General features: G+C 39.1%; 1 protein-coding gene across 2 annotated transcripts in view; it reads left to right on the top strand.

The window, feature by feature from the left end:
- FANCI (Fanconi anemia complementation group I) overlaps positions 1–12,383 on the top strand; it is a 31,501-nt gene extending 19,118 nt beyond the window's left edge. The window contains exons 20-26 of one of the 2 annotated variants that reach the window (XM_028307343.1): positions 180–335; positions 1,323–1,383; positions 2,546–2,683; positions 3,311–3,500; positions 8,676–8,868; positions 9,563–9,689; positions 12,191–12,383. In XM_028307343.1, the coding sequence (XP_028163144.1) occupies positions 180–335; positions 1,323–1,383; positions 2,546–2,683; positions 3,311–3,500; positions 8,676–8,868; positions 9,563–9,689; positions 12,191–12,303 (978 nt within the window). In that variant the 3' untranslated portion in view covers positions 12,304–12,383. Of the gene's footprint in view, positions 1–179; positions 336–1,322; positions 1,522–2,545; positions 2,684–3,310; positions 3,501–8,675; positions 8,869–9,562; positions 9,690–12,190 lie in introns of both variants that reach the window. The other variant, XM_028307342.1, reaches the window with a different exon arrangement.
- Positions 12,384–19,274: the final 6,891 nt, after the last annotated feature.

Genomic DNA, 19,274 nt, shown 5'->3' with positions numbered 1-19,274 from the left:
GCGCGTAATTATATTGCTGTCGCGACTGTGCGACGGGCGCCCGCAGTGAGTGTGCGAGCGCGACAGCAACATAATTACGCGCGAGCGATAAGGATGGGTAGCTTGGTGTCATTGGACAAAATTCTACGTGCTCACAGACCAGACTATAGCGAGGCTTAATCAATACGGTGTTTCGGCAGGTGATAATAAAGCTGGAAGATTACCTTCGGACCAGCAAGCAAGACTGCCTGGCGTTATTACCAGGCGTGCTTTCAGCCGGCTGCCGCGCACAACTGGAGGCCCAATTTGTGGACCAGTTGCTAACCAAACTAGCTGCTGCACTAGGAAGAGTTGATGTAAGTGTACTACAGGATTATGTAAAAAATCCTGGTACTACTGTACCAGGTACTGTACAATTTTTTTTACTGTACTGTAAAAAATCCTGGTGAACTTAAATATGACGAGAGCCCACCCGTTCTCGTCATATTTAAGTTCACTGTATTTTATTTGTAATCTCATCCTTATAACAAATATAATTTCGTTATTCTACATGATTAAAAACTGTGTGAATGTCATCAGTTATCTTTTTTCGAACATTTACATTGTTTTATCAGAATAGTTTATATCAACCAACCATCTGGTTGGCAGTGTATGAAAAATGGAAATAGTACACTTTGCTATGGACTGCATTTTGTATGTGCTATGGAGAGGGCTATGCTCAGAGATCGAATCAGAAATGAGGAGATCCGTAAACGAACTAAAGTCGCTGACATAGCCCGACGGATTAGCAAGCTGAAGTGGCAATGGGCAGGGCACATAGTACGCAGAACTGACGGTCAATGGGGCAGCAAGGTTCTGGAGTGGAGGCCGCGTACCGGAAAACGCAGCGTGGGACGTCCACCCACAAGGTGGACCGACGACATCATAAAGGTAGCAGGAAGACGCTGGACGTAGGCCGCTACCAACCGGGCAACATGGAGGCCTATGTTCAGATATGTGATGATGAGTACAATTTGACGCTTTTTGGGAAAGGCTTGCGTCTATAGTCTGATCTGTGAGCACGTAGAATTTTGTCCAATGACCCCAAGCTACCCATCCTTATCGCTCGCGCGTAATTATGTTGCTATCGCGCTCGCACACTCACTGCTTCTGTTCTGCACCCAGTCGCACAGTCGCGACAGCAATATAATTACGCGTGGACGATAAGGATGGGTAGCTAGGGGCTAGGGGTCATTGGACAAAATTCTACATGCTCACAGACCGGGCTTTAGTAGTATCTGTAATGACGATGAAAATGCGTAGTCTCTAATCTCCTACCTCTAATATCTCAAATACCCCATCAGGAAGAAGACACATCAGCCGGCGAAGAGTCAACCGACTTCCCCACGATCGATTCCCGGTCGGGTCACACGGTGCTGACGTATCTGTGCGCTCACGTCAACAATCGCCTCAAACGTGCGGAACACTTGCTAGCGCGCGCTCGGGACTTGAACGCGGCGTTGGTAACCGCGCCGCATCAGCACCAACAGAGGATTCGGAGAGGTAGGTGTTGTTATATCTTGGCATAGGTCTTTTGCCTCATTAGACCAGCTAGAGTCTCCTCTTAATTGCTGGGTTAGCTTGACAGAAGGTCCTTATTCCATGTCAGTATAAAAGGCATGACCTTCATAATGCACCTTTTCCATCCCGGCGTCCCTTAAAGTGTCTCTACTCCATCCCGAATTGCGCTGCATCATAAGTAACACCATCTTGGAACTAGTTTTCCGCTAACAATCGATTCCCGGTCGGGTCACACGGTACTGACGTACTTGTGTGCTCACGTCAACAATCGCCTTAAGCGCGCGGAACACTTGCTAGCGCGCGCTCGGGACTTGAACACGGCGTTGGTAACCGCGCCACATCAGCACCAACAGAGAATCCGGAGAGGTAGGTGTTGTTATATCTTGGCATAGGCCTTTTGCCTCATTAGACCAGCTAGAGTCTCCTCTTAATTGCTGGGTTCGCTTGGCTGAAGAGGGTCATCATTCCATGTTATTATAAAAGACATGTCCTTCATAATGCACCTTTTCCATCTCGGCGTCCCTTAAAGTGTCTCTTCTCCATCCCGAATTGCGCAGCATTAAAAGTAACACCATCTTGGAACTAGTTATCCGCTAACGATCGATTCCCGGTCGGGTCACACGGTGCTGACGTATCTGTGCGCTCACGTCACGTCAACAATCGTCTCAAGCGCGCAGAACACTTGCTAGCGCGCGCTCGGGACTTGAACGCGGCGTTGGTAACCGCGCCGCATCAGCACCAACAGAGGATCAGAAGAGGTAGGTGCTTTATAACTTGATATAGGCCTATTGCCTCATTAGACCAGCTAGAGTCTCCTCTTAATTGCTGGGTTCGCTTGGCTGAAGAGGGTCATCATTCCATGTTATTATAAAAGACATGTCCTTCATAATGCGCCTTTTCCATCCCACCGTCCCTTAAAGTGTCTCTTCTCCATCCCGAATTGCGCTGTATTAAAGGTAACACCATCTTGGGACTAGTTTTCCGCTAACGATCGATTCCCGGTCGGGTCACACGGTGCTGACGTATCTGTGCGCTCACGTCAACAATCGCCTGAAGCGCGCGGAACACTTGCTAGCGCGCGCTCGGGACTTGAACGCGGCGTTGGTAACCGCGCCGCACCAGCATCAACAGAGGATCAGAAGAGGTAGGTGCTTTATAACTTGATATAGGCCTATTGCCTCATTAGACCAGCTAGAGTCTCCTCTTAATTGCTGGGTTCGCTTGGCTGAAGAGGGTCATCATTCCATGTTATTATGAAAGACATGTCCTTCATAATGCACCTTTTCCATCTCGGCGTCCCTTAAAGTGTCTTCTCCATCCCGAATTGCGCAGCATTAAAAGTAACACCATCTTGGGACTAGTTTTCCGCTAACGATCGATTCCCGGTCGGGTCACACGTTGCTGACGTATCTGTGCGCTCACGTCACTCACGTCAATTATCGTCTCAAGCGCGCAGAACACTTGCTAGCATAATGGTGCAATGGCACGTCATCAAATAAGTTACGACCCCCTGGAACCAACCTTTTCCAGCTCGGTGATCCTTGAAGCGAATCTCGCGATTGCAAATTACGATTGTGCGTACCTAATATGGAATTTTTTCTTCTAAATAGATTTCCATAAAAAATATGCCACTAAAGATGGATTAATGACTTCTTAATAGTCCAACTTCTGGTGAGCTAAAAAAATCTCGGACAATCTATATCTCAAGCAATGTTTTTTCCAAATATTTTTTTATCGCTTCTCCAATGTTCTTACCCACTATTTGTTGCAGAACTAACCGAACTCTACAAGTCACTAGTTCTTCAGCTATGTCAGCTGACAGGCTGCGTATCACGCGTGGGCAAGCTGCGCTGCTGCGTGGGCGTGGGAAGCGACCGCGTATTGGCTGCTGGTGTGAGGCTATACGCGCTGCTGGCCCAGCTGATGAAGCAGCTGCCAGCTGACATCGCGCCGAGTCTACGGTAGGTTGATATACCAGTCTAGAGACTTACAGGATTTGTAGGATTAGAGACATGCAGAACTAAACACTCACAGGACTAAAGACTTGCAGGTCTAGACTTGCAGGATTAGATATTTGCAAGACTAGAGACTTGTACGGATAGAGACTTGCACGGATAGAGACTTGCAGAGTTAGGACTTGCAGGACTAGAGTCCTGTAGCTATGCCAGCTGACAGGCTGCGTGTCTCGCGTGGGCAAGCTGCGCTGCTGCGTGGGCGTGGGCAGCGACCGCGTATTGGCTGCTGGTGTGAGGCTATACGCGCTGCTAGCCCAGCTGATGAAGCAGCTGCCAGCTGACATCGCGCCGAGTCTGCGGTACGTAGTTGACAAGTCTAAGATACTCACAGGATTTGTAGGATTAGAGACATGCAGAACTAGAGACTCGCAGGACTATAGTCTATCCAATATAGCTTGATTAGAATGACGGCTGTCAAACGAATGTGACTAGTGCTGTGTATGTTTCGTACGGTTCACATAGATGTATCGATAAGTTTTCAAAAAAATGATATAAAAAATGCACCCAATTTTTCTTCATATCTTTATTCATAAAAATGACAATTATGATTTAAATTGAAAGACAGTAAAATTTAAAATTCATGTCAAGGTGTACAACCTAAGTCGTAGTCATTATCATCAGTGTTCTTCAGTGGTTTTTTCATCTCGCTAGAGGGCGGTGGGCATCTCTTCTAGAGCAACGGTGCTATGAATACCCAAAAAATTACCGGTGATTGATTTCCGATGTTTGATTATTTAAGAATGAAATGTTTTTTGGTTTTTAATATTGAACATTTAGAAAAACGTATAACTTGACTTAAATACACTCAGCGGCACGGAATTTGGCCCAAGCCTAAACAACCAGATATGAGGCCAAATAGGTGTTGTATACCTAAGTTTCGTGTGACATAATAACATAACATTTGTTTTTGTTAATTTAAGAGGCTAGATTCATAAAAAAATGCGTCTGTTTAACTTCTTTGACTCTAGAAACGCTTTTCGTTGTTGGAGCGTAAAGAGTTCGGGTAAGTTTAAATTCGATATTAAATGTTTTATTTTTTATTTTATTTTATTTGTTTAACAATGTTTCAACAGCATTAAATTGTACATAAATGTGCAGGAAGATACAACTTGAACATAAGCCAATTAAAGAAACACATTCTATTACTAAAACATTTTTAAATAAGTTAACGTGGGTAGGTAGGTGAACACTAAAACAATTCAAAACTAAGTAAGCAAATTACATGTGAACTGGGTGTGAAATTCCGAGTCACTAATCAAATAATAATTACTTATGTATTTACATAAACTTTATAAATGTGAAAATAAATATTATAAATTAAATTAGACTAAATTAGATTAAAGTAAAATAAACAAGCATTATCGCATGGTCAGTGTATTGAAAGTGTGTAGTGTATGGTAAAGTGTCATAGTGTGTGTGATGAGGTGTTACGGTTGGTTTACATGGACGCTCGTAATGGTGGTAAAAAGATTTATACGAGAAGGCAACGCGCGATCCGGCGCCATGTAAGCCAGCGCTATGTGCAAGTTATTTAGCAAGCCTATTGATCGGCCGTCCACTGTGACCCACACGCACTCAATATCAGCGCGCTGCCACTCCGTACGCGCTCGCGCATTCAGTCGATACTCCATTAGCCTTGCGTCCAATTTGCATGTTCTCTAGAAAACGTAAGTCGCACTTCGCGAAGATATCGGAGAAGTTCGGTCCTCGAGCTGGTCTTCAAGTATGCAGGTTATGATCCTCCATCCTTCTTCTTATTGTGTGCTCACTGACATTCACTGGGCTTGCTGTTTGTAAACGCTGACGTATCTCAAACGTAGTGAGAACCCGATTTCTTGATACTGCAAGCACGATAATCGGGTCATCGTGCGCTGATATACACCTTAATTCCCCACTTCTTGGTCTTCTTGTGTAAAAGGCGGTCTGGTCATGCCTTTTTAACGTGTATCTTAAGTTTGTACGCCATAAATTGAAAGTTTCAGCCATCTCCCGCTGCATACGCCCTTGACTTCTAAGCAACACTATTTGAGCAACTTGAGCTGGAGTAATGGGCATTATTCTCAAATTATAGAAACGAGAATAATCCTAAGATTAATTTAAAAACAAAAAACAAAACGCCAAACCCTTACAACATTTAATATCGAATTTAAACTTACCCGAACTCTTTACGCTCCAACAACGAAAAGCGTTTCTAGAGTCAAAGAAGTTAAACAGACGCATTTTTTTATGAATCTAGCCTCTTAAATTAACAAAAACAAATGTTATGTTATTATGTCACACGAAACTTAGGTATACAACACCTATTTGGCCTCATATCTGGTTGTTTAGGCTTGGGCCAAATTCCGTGCCGCTGAGTGTATGTTAAAAAATTAGTTAGAAAAAAAAATTGTCAAATATGTAAAAAAATTATTTAATATGACATTTGTCGATATGTCCCAACACTAACATTTTTGTAACTCGAGATAACCTTGTAGAGACGTCGTTAATACTCTAGCTTGATTTTTATAATTTCGAATTACTACTTATTGGTGTAATTTAACGCTGCATTTACACGAAATTAACATTTTTATTGGAAGCACTGTCGTCGAAAATATTGTTTGTAGGTCAGACGTGAATTATTTCTTGTCCGCCAATATTTAGCTCTCATTGATCGCTTCTACAAAGTTATGTCGTTACTTTTGATGGCAGCTGTCATTCTAATCAAGCTATATTGGATAGACTATAGATACTTGAAAGACTAGAGACTTCCAGGATTAGAGACTTGCAGGACTAGAGACTCACGGGACCAGAAATTCACAAGACTAGAGACTTGCAGGACTGGAGACTTGCAGAACTAGTGACTTGCAGCTATGCCAGCTACAGGCTGCGTGTCACGCGTGGGCAAGCTACGCTGCTGCGTGGGCGTGGGAAGCGACCGCGTATTGGCTGCTGGTGTGAGGCTATACGCGCTGCTGGCCCAGCTGATAAAGCAGCTGCCAGCTGACATCGCGCCGAGTCTACGGTAGGTTGATATACAAGTCTTTCTTGAAACTTACAGGACTTGCAGGACTAGAGATTCGCAGGACTAGAGACTTGCAGGTCTAGACATGCAGACAGAACTAGAGACTAGTAGGACTAGAGACTTGCAGAACTAGACATACAGGACTAAACTTACAGCACTAGAGACTTGTAGGACTAGAAACTTGCAGGACTAGAAACTTGCAGGGCTGGAGACTTGCAGGACTGGAGACTTGTAGGATTAGAGTCCTAGAGCTATGCCAGCTAACCGGCTGCGTATCACGCGTGGGCAAACTGCGCTGCTGCGTGGGCGTGGGCAGCGACCGCGTATTGGCAGCTGGTGTGAGGCTATACGCGCTGCTAGCCCAGCTGATGAAGCAGCTGCCAGCTGACATCGCGCCGAGTCTACGGTAGGTTGATATACAAGTCTTTCTAGAAACTTACAGGACTTGCAGGACTAGATACTGTTGGACCTAGAGTTCTGTAGGTAATTATGCCAGCCAGGCTGCGTGTAGCGCGTTGGCAAGCTGCGCTGCTGCGTGAGGCTATACGCGCTACATAGCCCAGCTGTCAGCTGACATTGAGCCGAGTCTGCGGTACATAGCTGAAGTAATCACTTTACCCACATTAATCATCATATAGCTATTAAATCTAGCGTTAAGAGTCGCATCTCAAACTAAATTTAAAATAACTTGAAATAAAAATAACGAATTGCCTAAAGGTGGGAGCAACAAAAAATCTTATCAATAAATTTTTAGCGGTCAATTGAAAACAAATCTTGTTTTCATAACTAGGTAGATCGAAGTGGTGTGAACTGCAAATCCCCAATTATAAATTACACACACACGAATAAACCATATTTCTCCGAAATGTTTACCTTAAAAATTGGTGATGTCATATTATTCGTGCAAAACAAATTGAACTTGAATGACATAATAATCAACGTGATTACGCACATTGGAAATCCTTTCAACAACATTCTAAAGAACTAATTCAATCGTCATTGAATTAGGGTGTTCTTTCTTGCGTCAACCAGTTCGCCGACTCGGAATTCCCGGTTGTATCTTTGCAAATAACTTTTCCTAGTACCGTCGTGAAATTAAACGCTTCACTTCTCCGTGAGTCACTCGTTAAAAATCTTTCCGATAAACCGTTTCGGTTTGTATACTTTTCGATCTGCGGAATGAATTCCGAGAACAAAACTCGGTTCCAAACGGAATGTCTGTCTGTAAACTCATATTTTTCGAAGTAACATTACTAATTCGGGATTATTTGTTTTCGGTGTATCTTTATTTTTTCACGGTAATATTAGTTCTCGAAAATATGAATATTGGTTGTTTGCTGTTGAGTTGGGTTTTGTGTTGATTGTTTCGTTTTATTCGTAAAAGTAAAGACAATCAGTTGTAGTCGCTAAACAAAAAAAATACAAAAAATATTTTATTCGTACAAACAAGTCACATAACAAAGTTTTGGATCTAATCCTTTTAAGTTTTATCAACTTGTGTTAGGATCAGACCGCTCTGTCTAAATACAATAATGAAAACAGACTCGTAAACAGCAACTATAGCAAACATGTCAAAATGTTTAGTATGAGGTGCCGTCGTCTGACGTCCTCGCAAATACATGCCAATGTTGCCCGCATCAATGCAGCAAAAAAAGAACAGATGTTGTGGATAGACTGCGGGAAGCCGCAGTCTATCCATAACATCTGTTCTTTTTTTTTTAATGAATATGTAGATCTGGGAACCCTTAAGGCTTCGTTAAAAAGAATCGTTCCTAGCGCGTGCAAGAGTGATAGCCTGACGTCGCGCTATAGCGCCGAGTTGTGTTGGCGTTAGAACTACTGCAACTCTATTAACGCTGTAACCTGGCGATAGTTACTTGTTTTTTTTTAAAAGTCTTTATTAAAAGTCTTTATTAAAAGTCTATAATCTTCACCACCAAATCTTTTAATGCGACAGGATGCATTAAAATGTCATAGCTAAAATGAACACAACTTCCTTTTCCAGACTCGAACGCCTCCTCAAGCTGTCACGCGTGATGGACAACCTGATATCGTATATTAACCCTGTTATCGCATAATAATGTCATAGCTCAATTTACGAATACAACTTTCTCTTCCAGCCTCGAACGCCTCCTCAAGCTGTCAGGCAAGAAGCTGTCAGGCGTGACGGACAACCTGATCTCGTACATCGAGCTGTCGCAGCAGCAGCAGCGCGCCAGCCGGGTGCTGCAGGACACCAAGCTCATCCCGCGCCTCGTGGCCGAGGCCGAGCAGTTCAGCAACCACGTCATCCTGCTGGCCAACCGGGCGAAGGTACAGCTAGTGTCTATGGTGCAGCCGGCGTGTCTATGGTACACCTGCCTCGTACATCGAGTGTAGAATACGCTGTAATAAGGTTTAAATTCCATCTAATAATTATTGCACGTATTTATAAATACATACAAATAAGAGTACATGAGTGTATTACACCCCATGTGCATGGTGATAAATCGTGCTTGGAACTGCCCCGGCATCAGCAAAAAGCCATTCTAGTTTGGCAAAACACAAATTAATTCTACTCTGCATTTGCTACCTGAAACCACCAAAACTTAAATGTATTATACCTGGATATTTTAAAGTCATTAAGAGTCAATACCTACCTGAAAACATGTGAATTTTATCGATACGATATCACGATATTCCCACAATTTGAACTTTGAATTTATTCGCCTTTGGTGTATGAATGTGTGAATCAGACCTAAAAGCGCGCGCTCTCGTTGTAGTAGTTAGTCACATCTGCGGTCACTAGGTGGCGCTACACGTAGCAAAATGTTCCTTGTGTGGGAGATGTATGAAAAGTTAGTAAACTATTTTAGCCGAGTTCTTAACTTCCAAACAGCCTGTATAATACTGTATATGACACTTGAACGCGTGAACATCGACTAATGAGGCAGTGTTTTTACCTCTGGATTCAAGCCTTTTTAAGCAGGAGCTTAATGTTGCCATATCATTCACCTTTTATTCGCAGTTGAACTTGCAACACTACTTGTCGCCGGGCACCGCTCGCGATTTTCGGATCCGGCAGCCGCTGCTGCAGGAAGCTCTCAACGCGCGCCCGCCCACCGCTGACGACCAAGACGAAACTAGGGACAATGGTATGTGCTATAGGCAGTATTGAGTGTAGTGGTTGAGTGGTATTACGACAAAGACTCCGCATTCACTCCCCAAGTAAAAGATTGCTTTGGGTGTATTTTTGTCTTGTGTCTATTTATTATTGTTTATGCCTGGAGAAGACAGGAAAAAAGATCATTTCTACGAAAATATTAAACGTATTTTTGTTACTTAGATAATGTAACCTTTCAAAGATTTAAGTAGGTATAAAAGTGGCCATTTTTTACTGGCCTTCAGATATAAAGGCTGTAAAAGCTGCGGGAATTCACAAATTTCCCATATTAGACTCTAGTTTGTACTCAGTAAGTAATAAGTCTCCCAAAGAGACCTCACACACGACAGTTACATTGAAGTAGGTTAAAATAAAATGTTTCAAACTGCATTCTTGATTATTATCATAAAAGTCTGCTTTCAAAGCTTCACTTCAATCGGCTTTTGTTTTTCAGTGCTTGTTTATATCAAAGTCACCTTGGCAATATTTCGGGGCAAACCCGCCGATTTGTTGGCTCGTTTCAAACGAAAATTCCGGCGCCGGCGCTACTTTCCTCTAAGCGCGATCGTAAATTTCAATCGTGTGCCAACATTTTTTCGTTTGAAACAATTCGCTGTGAAAATCGCAATTTTGTGGGCAATTTGATTGTCTGAAATGGGAGGGTTCTTTGAAAATTTTTGTTTTTATGTTATTTAACACTTTCACTGGAATATTTTTGATCTGTGTATCAGAGTCATAATAGGGTAAAGTTGCCTATATTGTACCAGTTAACGAACTTTACAAGCTGTCACAAAAACTATGTAACTTAAGAGCATTATATTACTAGAAATCAAAAGGTTGTTCTATTGGTGTTCATTTTTTATTACAAGAAAATGAGAAAACGTAATATTAAAAACGATAATTAAAGTTTTTTAAAAAGTACATACATATACAAAAGTACATATTAGGCGTACCCTACCTGGTACAAATAAGGCAACCCTAAGTTTTATTTTTATGTGAGCAGGTGCCATAACTTCAAAATGCTAAATATTAAAACTATATTCTCTGAAAAGTACACTAATATGACTACTTTCCAAAAACATATATAACAGTTGAAATGTATTTATCGTTGCCACAAGAAATCCTTAGGTAAACACTAAACAACCATAAAATAAGATCAGGTCGCCGTAATAATTATTTTTATTTACTACACTTCACTCTGTTGTGACATCGAGTCCAAAATGGCAGCGATTGCGTCATGTTGGTAGCCTTAAGGTAGCATTCGGATCAAGACGACCGCGACGCGAGACCGCGACTCGAGACCGCGACCGGCGACCGGTCGCAAGTCGCAGGGCGACAGCTACTTACGAATCTTCGCGACACGAGTCGTGCGACCCATACGAAACTCAGTATGTTTGCAGTTAAAGTAAAATAGTACCTATCTGTAAACAATAAAAATAAGTACCTTTTCTAATAAAAATATGTATCATTTGAACTTACTTGTTTTATTTAATGCTTTTCCAATTTTTTCCCAAATATTGTCTCTCACAGTATTATCTTTATAAGCTTGAATAATTAGTAATAATAGTCTCGTATTGAATACAGGTGCGTTTTTACTTACTAATTCTATTAAAATTTCGTCTTCGTGCGAAGAAAACACGGCCATTTTGCATCTGTCGCGCCACGGCACTGCCTTGTGAGCGACCGAGTCGCGCGACGCAAGTAGCCGGCAGGCCCCGCCCACACGTCGCGCGACTCGGTCGCTTGCATCCGTCAGCACTTCCTATTAATTCATATAAAGCAGTGGGTCGCGGTCGCCGGTCGCGGTCTCGAGTCGCGGTCTCGCGTCGCGGTCGTCTTGATCCGAATGCTACCTTTAGATTTTAGTATTGTCAATTTAAAACTAAACATTACGGTTTGGTAGATTTTGAAGTGGTACAATTTACGAACCGGTACAATTTGAGCAACTCCACCCTACATTGTATATCATTAATAACATAATTGTTGTGTCGTTTGACTGTGATGTTTGTTGTTGTTTTAGGTGGTGGTTTTAAGGTTTTTAAAAAAAAAAAAGAAGGGAAAAAAACTGCTGCATTACCTATCTAAAATATTACTGAAGCGGACTAAAGTATGTGTCTCCTTAAACACTTGACATTGGCAGAATCACCGCGGCAATAAATCCGCGGGATAGTCCAAAAAAAAAAAGGTCGAATAACAAATTTATCGCTTAAATCTCTAGTATGGAATTTAAGGGCTGCGGGGAAAACGTTAAAAGGTTTTCATGTTTTCTCACTATCAAAAAATATGATACTATGAATATAAATAGACGTCACAAAAGTTTTAAATGTGAATCAAACCAGAGAACCAATATTATTTAAAAATTGTGCGAGTAAAGTTTTCGGGAATAAAAAGACAAAAAAACTTTCTTGTGGTGTGTGGTCTTGACTTTTAAGGTTTCGATTGATATGGAAATAATACTATGTGATAAATAAATAACTCATATATTTGTTACAGAAGAGATAAACGACGCAGCGACGGTCATGATCTCACCAGTGGCCAGCGACCAAGAGGAGGAAAACGCTAGCGACGAAGAAACTAACAGCAAGAAACGTAGGAGGGTGTCGTAAAGTGTTAATTTAAATAATGTTGTTTAAGAAATGATAATTATTAATGATTATTGCTGTGATAATAAATGCCATACATTTTATACTGGGTTTTATTTGGAATAGAATAATGTTCAGAGAATATGCAATTATGCCTATAGGTGCTATAGTTAAACACCATGGCATTGATTATAATAAAAATAGCTGTAATAGCATCGTTAATATTTCCCACCAAACGATATCGAATGGATTGTTTGAAAGGTTGAAATTCTTGTTACATTATAATTTCAAACTTTCAAACAATTCATCCGTCCATCAGTTTTTCATGAATTCGTTGATATAACAGAAAACATTGATATTCGTTGGATAAATGTGTGACAGAATACCCAGAACAGATTTTGATGTACAAACAAAAAGTATAAACTAACGAGCTGTTTCCATTTCCTGAAAAATAACCAGTGAATATTCTCGGTAAAAAGTATACATAAGCTATTACTTTGTTAGGACTTCCAAGTTCGCTAGAAAATGGGCATCAAATGGAAACCCCCATCTTTATTACTAATATGTAATGATTCAGCCAGTTCCGAGTACGTGTCGTGTACGATCCGATGATTAGCCGATTGTGCCGATATTTTACATTCTGTGAAACTATTTCCGATGTTATTAACTTAAAAAGTAAGCTAGCTCAGTATTCAGGATAATAGGCTTCTGGTAATGCAATTAAAAAAGTTTTCTATTGAATTGGATTAATAATGTAGGCTTTAATTGCTGACTAGTTATGTTTTAAGGCCAGCCTGCCTAGCTAGTTTTAATAGTTTAATATCTAGTGTACCTAAATAATTTCATTTCATTTTTTCAAAGCGAACTGATAAGGAACTTTATTTGTATGATTATGGTCAAACAGAGAAATTGTTGTGACGAATGGTGCTCTACAATTTACATTATGTAATCTAAGTATGTAAGTAACTTTTAATATTAATTGTACCTAATTGTGTATATCCTACGAAGTCGCAATGGTTTTGTCCCTTTACATTGATTAGTGAAATACATTGATAATGCTTCCCCGTATTAGATTTAGGTATAATGCGAGTTTGCGGTTTCATTTCCAACAAATTACATCCTCGTTTACTCCACATCCAATTTAAATAACGTACAATTATGGAAACAAACAAGGAACGTAGTAGAGGGTTGTACTTGTACGACACGCGTACCTACCAATATTTCACGGAAACATTACAATACAATTTGGTTATTGTTATCATTTCGCTAGAAATTGATATTCGTTCGCGTGCTGTCACTAACTTTTAGTAACACGATGACGGTTACTTCTCACTGTTTGGGCTTAATTTTAATTAAGCAGTCCATTTTTAAGAGAGGTATATTGACTGTTGGTTGGATAATGGAAGCGACGATATCCGAACGGTGAAGGTGTCGGATTGGCCGACTCGTGATCCGATGAACGCGGGTTCGAATCCCGCCGCGCCGAAGGTAGCACAAGCATATTTAGCTTACCTGCCACGTTACGAGGGTTTAAAGGGACATTAGTTAACTACAAATTACTAATATTCATTATCAAAAAATGGAAAAAGTAGGGACACTATAGTCTATCCAATATAGCTTGATTAGAATGACAGCTGCCATCAAAAGTAACGACATAACTTTGTAGTAGCGATCAATGAGAGCTAAATATTGGCGGACAAGAAATAATTCACGTCTGACGTACAAACAATATTTTCGACGACAGTGCTTCCAATAAAAATGTTAATTTCGTGTAAATGCAGCGTTAAATTACACCAATAAGTAGTAATTCGAAATTATAAAAATCAAGCTAGAGTATTAACGACGTCTCTACAAGGTTATCTCGAGTTACAAAAATGTTAGTGTTGGGACATATCGACAAATTTCATATTAAATTAAAACTATTTTTTTAACATATTTAACAAATTTTTTTTCTAACTAATTTTTTAACATATTTAAGTCAAGTTATACGTTTTTCTAAATGTTCACTATTAAAAACCAAAAAACATTTCATTCTTAAATAATCAAACATCGGAAATCAATCACCGGTAATTTTTTGGGTATTCATAGCACCGTTGCTCTAGAAGAGATGCCCACCGCCCTCTAGCGAGAGGAAAAAACCACTGAAGAACACTGATGATAATGACTACGACTTAGGTTGTACACCCTTGACATGAATTTTAAATTTTACTATCTTGAAATTTAAATCATAATTGTCATTTTTATGAATAAAGATATGAAGAAAAATTGGGTGCATATTTTTATATAATTTTTTCGAAAACTTATCGATACGTCTATGTGAACCGTACGAAACATACACAGCACTAGTCACATTCGTTTGACAGCCGTCATTCTAATCAAGCTATATTGGATAGACTATAGGTACTCGATATATTGCCGTCTTGATGATATTTAATTGATATTATGTCGAATTTTAATTTGTGGAGGGCCGAGGGCGGTTTATTCCTGGTATATAGCAAGGCGGGTACCGCGAACGACTCCCAATGTTGCTGCTACGCCGAAGCTCGCCTTCCGAGAACGCAGTTCGAATTCAAACGCTCTATACAAGTAATATGCATAGATTTCGCAATTTGCCGCGTGGGCTGTCAGAAATTCGATATGCAGGATGTCTGCTAGAATTCCAGTTATCTAGTTTTGTTAGCTTCGAAATGTATCGGTCATTCTATGATACCTAGGTAAGACGAGCGCAGATAGTTTCACTCAACAACGCTCAAATATTAATCTTTACTCAAGATCGGATTTAGCCTGAGATTGGACTAAATATTTAATCCAGCCGATCTTATGTTAAGTTTGACTCGAGCTTTAGGCGAGTCGCTAGGTAATTAACTAGACACAAAATATTAAATTCCACAAATCTCAAGCATTGACTGAAGCTCAAATTTAAATTGCAATTTCTCCGATTATAAATGAAACTACATGGTGTTGCAATGATCTCGAAAACATTCACTTTTTCAATCGATTGCGAGGGAGCGAGAGAAACTTTATTTATTCATGTTTACTTAGAAACATGAATAAATAAAGTTTCTCTCGCTGCTCTGATAAAAGTATGAAAGTCAAATTTCCCAATAACCACTGAATTTATATGACAGCAATAGGTACGCGCAGTTCCCAGAAATATCCACTAGTCTTTCAGATAAATGAGTAGACGGTACGATGGCTGTTTCACAGTGCAGCCTGCAAGCCTAAAAAACTGAAACATTGGACTCAGATCACTGTCCCCACCTCAACTTAATTAGCCTTTTTTCGCGGAAATGGATACCGAATGTTTTTTGTTTATTTCAATTTTTACTCCTCAATGTAACAAAACAACACGTCGTTTCTGTTGTGCCAGTGATTACCATTTAATTAACTTAAAAATACTCCTTGAAAATGCACTACCAAGTTAGATTTGTAGGAACCACACTCCAAGACAGCCGTTTGGAGTAGTGGTTTGCATACTGGACTACTAAACTAGAGGTCGCGGGTTCGATTTCCGCACAATGAAAACATTTGTTATGCATTGCAGTAGGTGCCAGGTAGTTATTATAAGTAAGTAAGAACTAACTTATCTCTTAGGTTAGCTTAGTTTGAGGCTGGATATGGCACAGTGTAAAATTGACCAGATAATATTGAGTGCATACTGATAAGTAGGTAGGTATTGCATCCCCACACAAAAGTCATCCATATTGTATAAGTAAGGTATAAAAATAAGAGCTGAGTAAATTAGTATGTACCTAAGCTTAAAGCTATCTTTGAATCCCGATCCGAGCGACACACGACAAAAGACATCAAGACACGTTGCAAATAATCTTGAAGACCAGCCAATATTTCTTAGCGGATTGTTATTTTGAAGTGACAAACGACATCATTAATTTTCACTCGTCGTCATCTTAATTGTGTGAAGCAAACTAATTTCTTTTCCGAGAAACAAAAAATCTGTGCGTAAACTGTTGTTTTTCGATGTTTCTAGGAATACCTACCCACACTGATTTTGTAGTTTAATTTGTATGGTTTAGTCTAGGATTAACCTTTTCCAGAAACTGCTAAACTGATATTTGACTGATATTACTTACTGCTTTTAGCCAGAATATAAAATTTATATGCCCATGTTGACATGGGCTAGTGTCGGCTCATATACCCATTCACCTAACACCCTGTATATGTATGTATGTATGTAGGTATATGTATCTTAAATATTATATCAATTAAAAATTTAACTTCAATTTTAACTTCTACCCTTCTACTCTATCTTCGCACTCACAGCTTTCTGCATAACCCAGTGGTCGACTGGCTGAGAATGCTCAAATAGCATTAAGTCCACCTTTTGTACTATTTTATTGTGCAATAAAGTTTTATAATAATAATAATAAAAATTGGGAAAATCGTTATTTTTTGCGTTAAAAGTTTATTTTAATGAGTACTTATGTAAGTACTCGTAATTAATATTAATTACGATAATTCGTCGAAGTGTGCTGATGTGTTCGTTAAAATAATTAATAACCAGTGCATGGCGATAAATAAAGATGATATGTAGGTACCTACAGGTAGATACCTAAACAAAATAATAAAATTACTCGTAATAGTTACAAAAACCAATTAATGACATTACTTTATGAGATCATCAAGGATAACGCGCTGTGACGCCCTAACCACCATCAATTTGGTATTAAAAATTGGCATGCGCGTAACGACTTCTCAGAGGTAGAAGTTCGGTGGCTAATATTGTCGTTTTTGATTCAATTAAATGATATTAAATTGTTGTATTCTCGGAACCGTGGGTTTGCACGGTAGCTACCTTAATTTTTTGTGTCAGTTTTTGGAAATGACGAGGGTCTGAATGTGACCGCGCGACAGCTGGCAGCCGCGAATGCTTCCGAGAACCTTATGGGTGATTGATTATGATGAACTCCTTTCGAAATGTTTTGGTGAAGAACATGTAGGTTCCATACCATACGTGAGTGAGAAAGCTTATTCGTAGAATACCACGCGTTAAATGGTAGGAATATTATTAATCGTGTTTTTATAATTAATTGACGTTTCTATATTCGTTATAGGCAGAGCGGAATTATTATTAATTTCATGGTTTGGAAATGGGAGGCCTCAAATCAATTTGAACGTAAGTAGTCCAGAGTCATATCACGGGAGTTTGAGCAGCTTCTGAGATAAGTAAACATGTTTAAAAATGGCTCATGATCTAGCAAAGTAGATTGCAAAGTAATGTACCAAGTATTTGCTGTATCTAATTGAAAAAGAAGCCGACAAAGGCAACTCAGTTTCTTCCGTCACTTCTTCTCAGCACTAGCCCATATCNAAGTACAAAAACATAATTTCTAGCTACTATGTATGAATAATAATGTTTAATCTATTTAGAATTTAGAATAACTAGTTTGGTTTTCCTTTGTCCTTAATAATTATATCCTATCTGCATTATCATAAGGTCAACTGGTTGACAGACTGCCCTATGGAATTAAGTCCGCCATTTGTAGTTTTTAATAATGATGAAATAAATAAATAAAATCAAATTGGTTTCGGCTTTTCGTAAAAAGTAGACATTTAAGAAGTTTTATTTAAAAGCGTCATAATATTTATTTTCTAAATTCGCTCTTATATGAGAAATGGTATCTTCTAGTTCGAAGATATCAAAACTTCTGCTTGAATAGTTTCCAAAATTGTGTGCATTAAATTATGAAGCTACGAAAAATCATTTTATTTCATTAAAAACAAACATAATTCATTTAAGTATGTGAAGAAATGGTATATTACATATCAAATACCATAAAACATTAAATATTTAAGCTAAATTATCAATTTTTCCTTGCGTAATACCTTACCTGGATGTTCCGTTTACGACCTATGAAAACCTATAAAACTATGTAAATTGTCTTTTATTACCTTGGTTTTGTAGTTTTGTAAAATAAAAATAGACTTACGTCCTGAGCAACTTGCCTAGGACGAATATTTGAGGGGCGTAAAGGTCTTTTTAATGTAATTTTGAGGGCGTAAAGGAAATCTATCTCAGTAAATACAGCTCTAGTCCAATTTTTCAATACCTCTTCGGAAAATGCTGTGAATTCTAAGCACTTTCTTCTTAGGTCATATTTTAATAGCTCGAAAAACAAAAAAGTTACTGTCGAATAAAAAAATAAAAAATCGTTTTTTGCTTCTCCTGAAAAGTCGTACTTTGTCCTTTACGACCTTTGAGCCCAGAGGTATCGATATGTTGTTTCGAAGTGGTGGTACTTAGCGCAAACTATATTAGGGACGTGTAGGTATATGCGTCCTGGATAAGGCCTAGGTACTGAATAAAAGCTTTGACTTTACAATAACGGATAAAATGACTGATGAATGGTTTCAGCGCGATGCCGACGTGTACTTATCATAGAGTAAATTAAATTTCGTGTTACTTAATTGCTATCATAACCTCGTAAGCCCGGATGTGCATCAGAAGGAACTAAAACTTTGTAGTCAGTAACGCCGAGACATTTTCGGAGGTGATTTCGAAGTATCGCCGGATGTGCCTTCAGAGGAACCAAAACTTTAGCGATAAATTTAAGTTCAAAAATTCGCGCCTATCGAAAAGAAATAGTGATAGTCTATGGCTTAAAGTATTCAAAATCAAGTATCCAAACTTATTAATATAAAAAAAATAAAACGTCACTGTCAAATTATCATTTTCCTTTGACAAGGTGGTTCGTCCGAGAAGACGTGATGTGCGATTAATTTTTTTTCTTCACGTTAACGTAGTTTAATTGCAAAACTGATCAGTATAATTTAAGTTAAAATACTGCTAAACAAGCAAAAAAATTATTTTTCCCAATTTGAAGTAGTTTTGTAAGATTTTTTTTCGTTTGAAAATAATAGTTCTTTGCAAGGAACATTCGGTCTTGATGGTGAAAGTTTTATTTTTGTATATTTTTTCTATTGAGATGGAATTAAGTATTGGACTTTTAAAATTATGATATGATTGAGAAAATTTA

The sequence above is a fragment of the Ostrinia furnacalis genome, unplaced genomic scaffold (assembly GCF_004193835.3).
Source record: "Ostrinia furnacalis isolate ACB-3 unplaced genomic scaffold, ASM419383v2 OfSCF2162, whole genome shotgun sequence".
NCBI classification, from domain to species: domain Eukaryota; kingdom Metazoa; phylum Arthropoda; class Insecta; order Lepidoptera; family Crambidae; genus Ostrinia; species Ostrinia furnacalis.
Note: the sequence above shows the minus strand (reverse complement) of the source record. Positions and strands in the feature narration are given on the sequence as shown.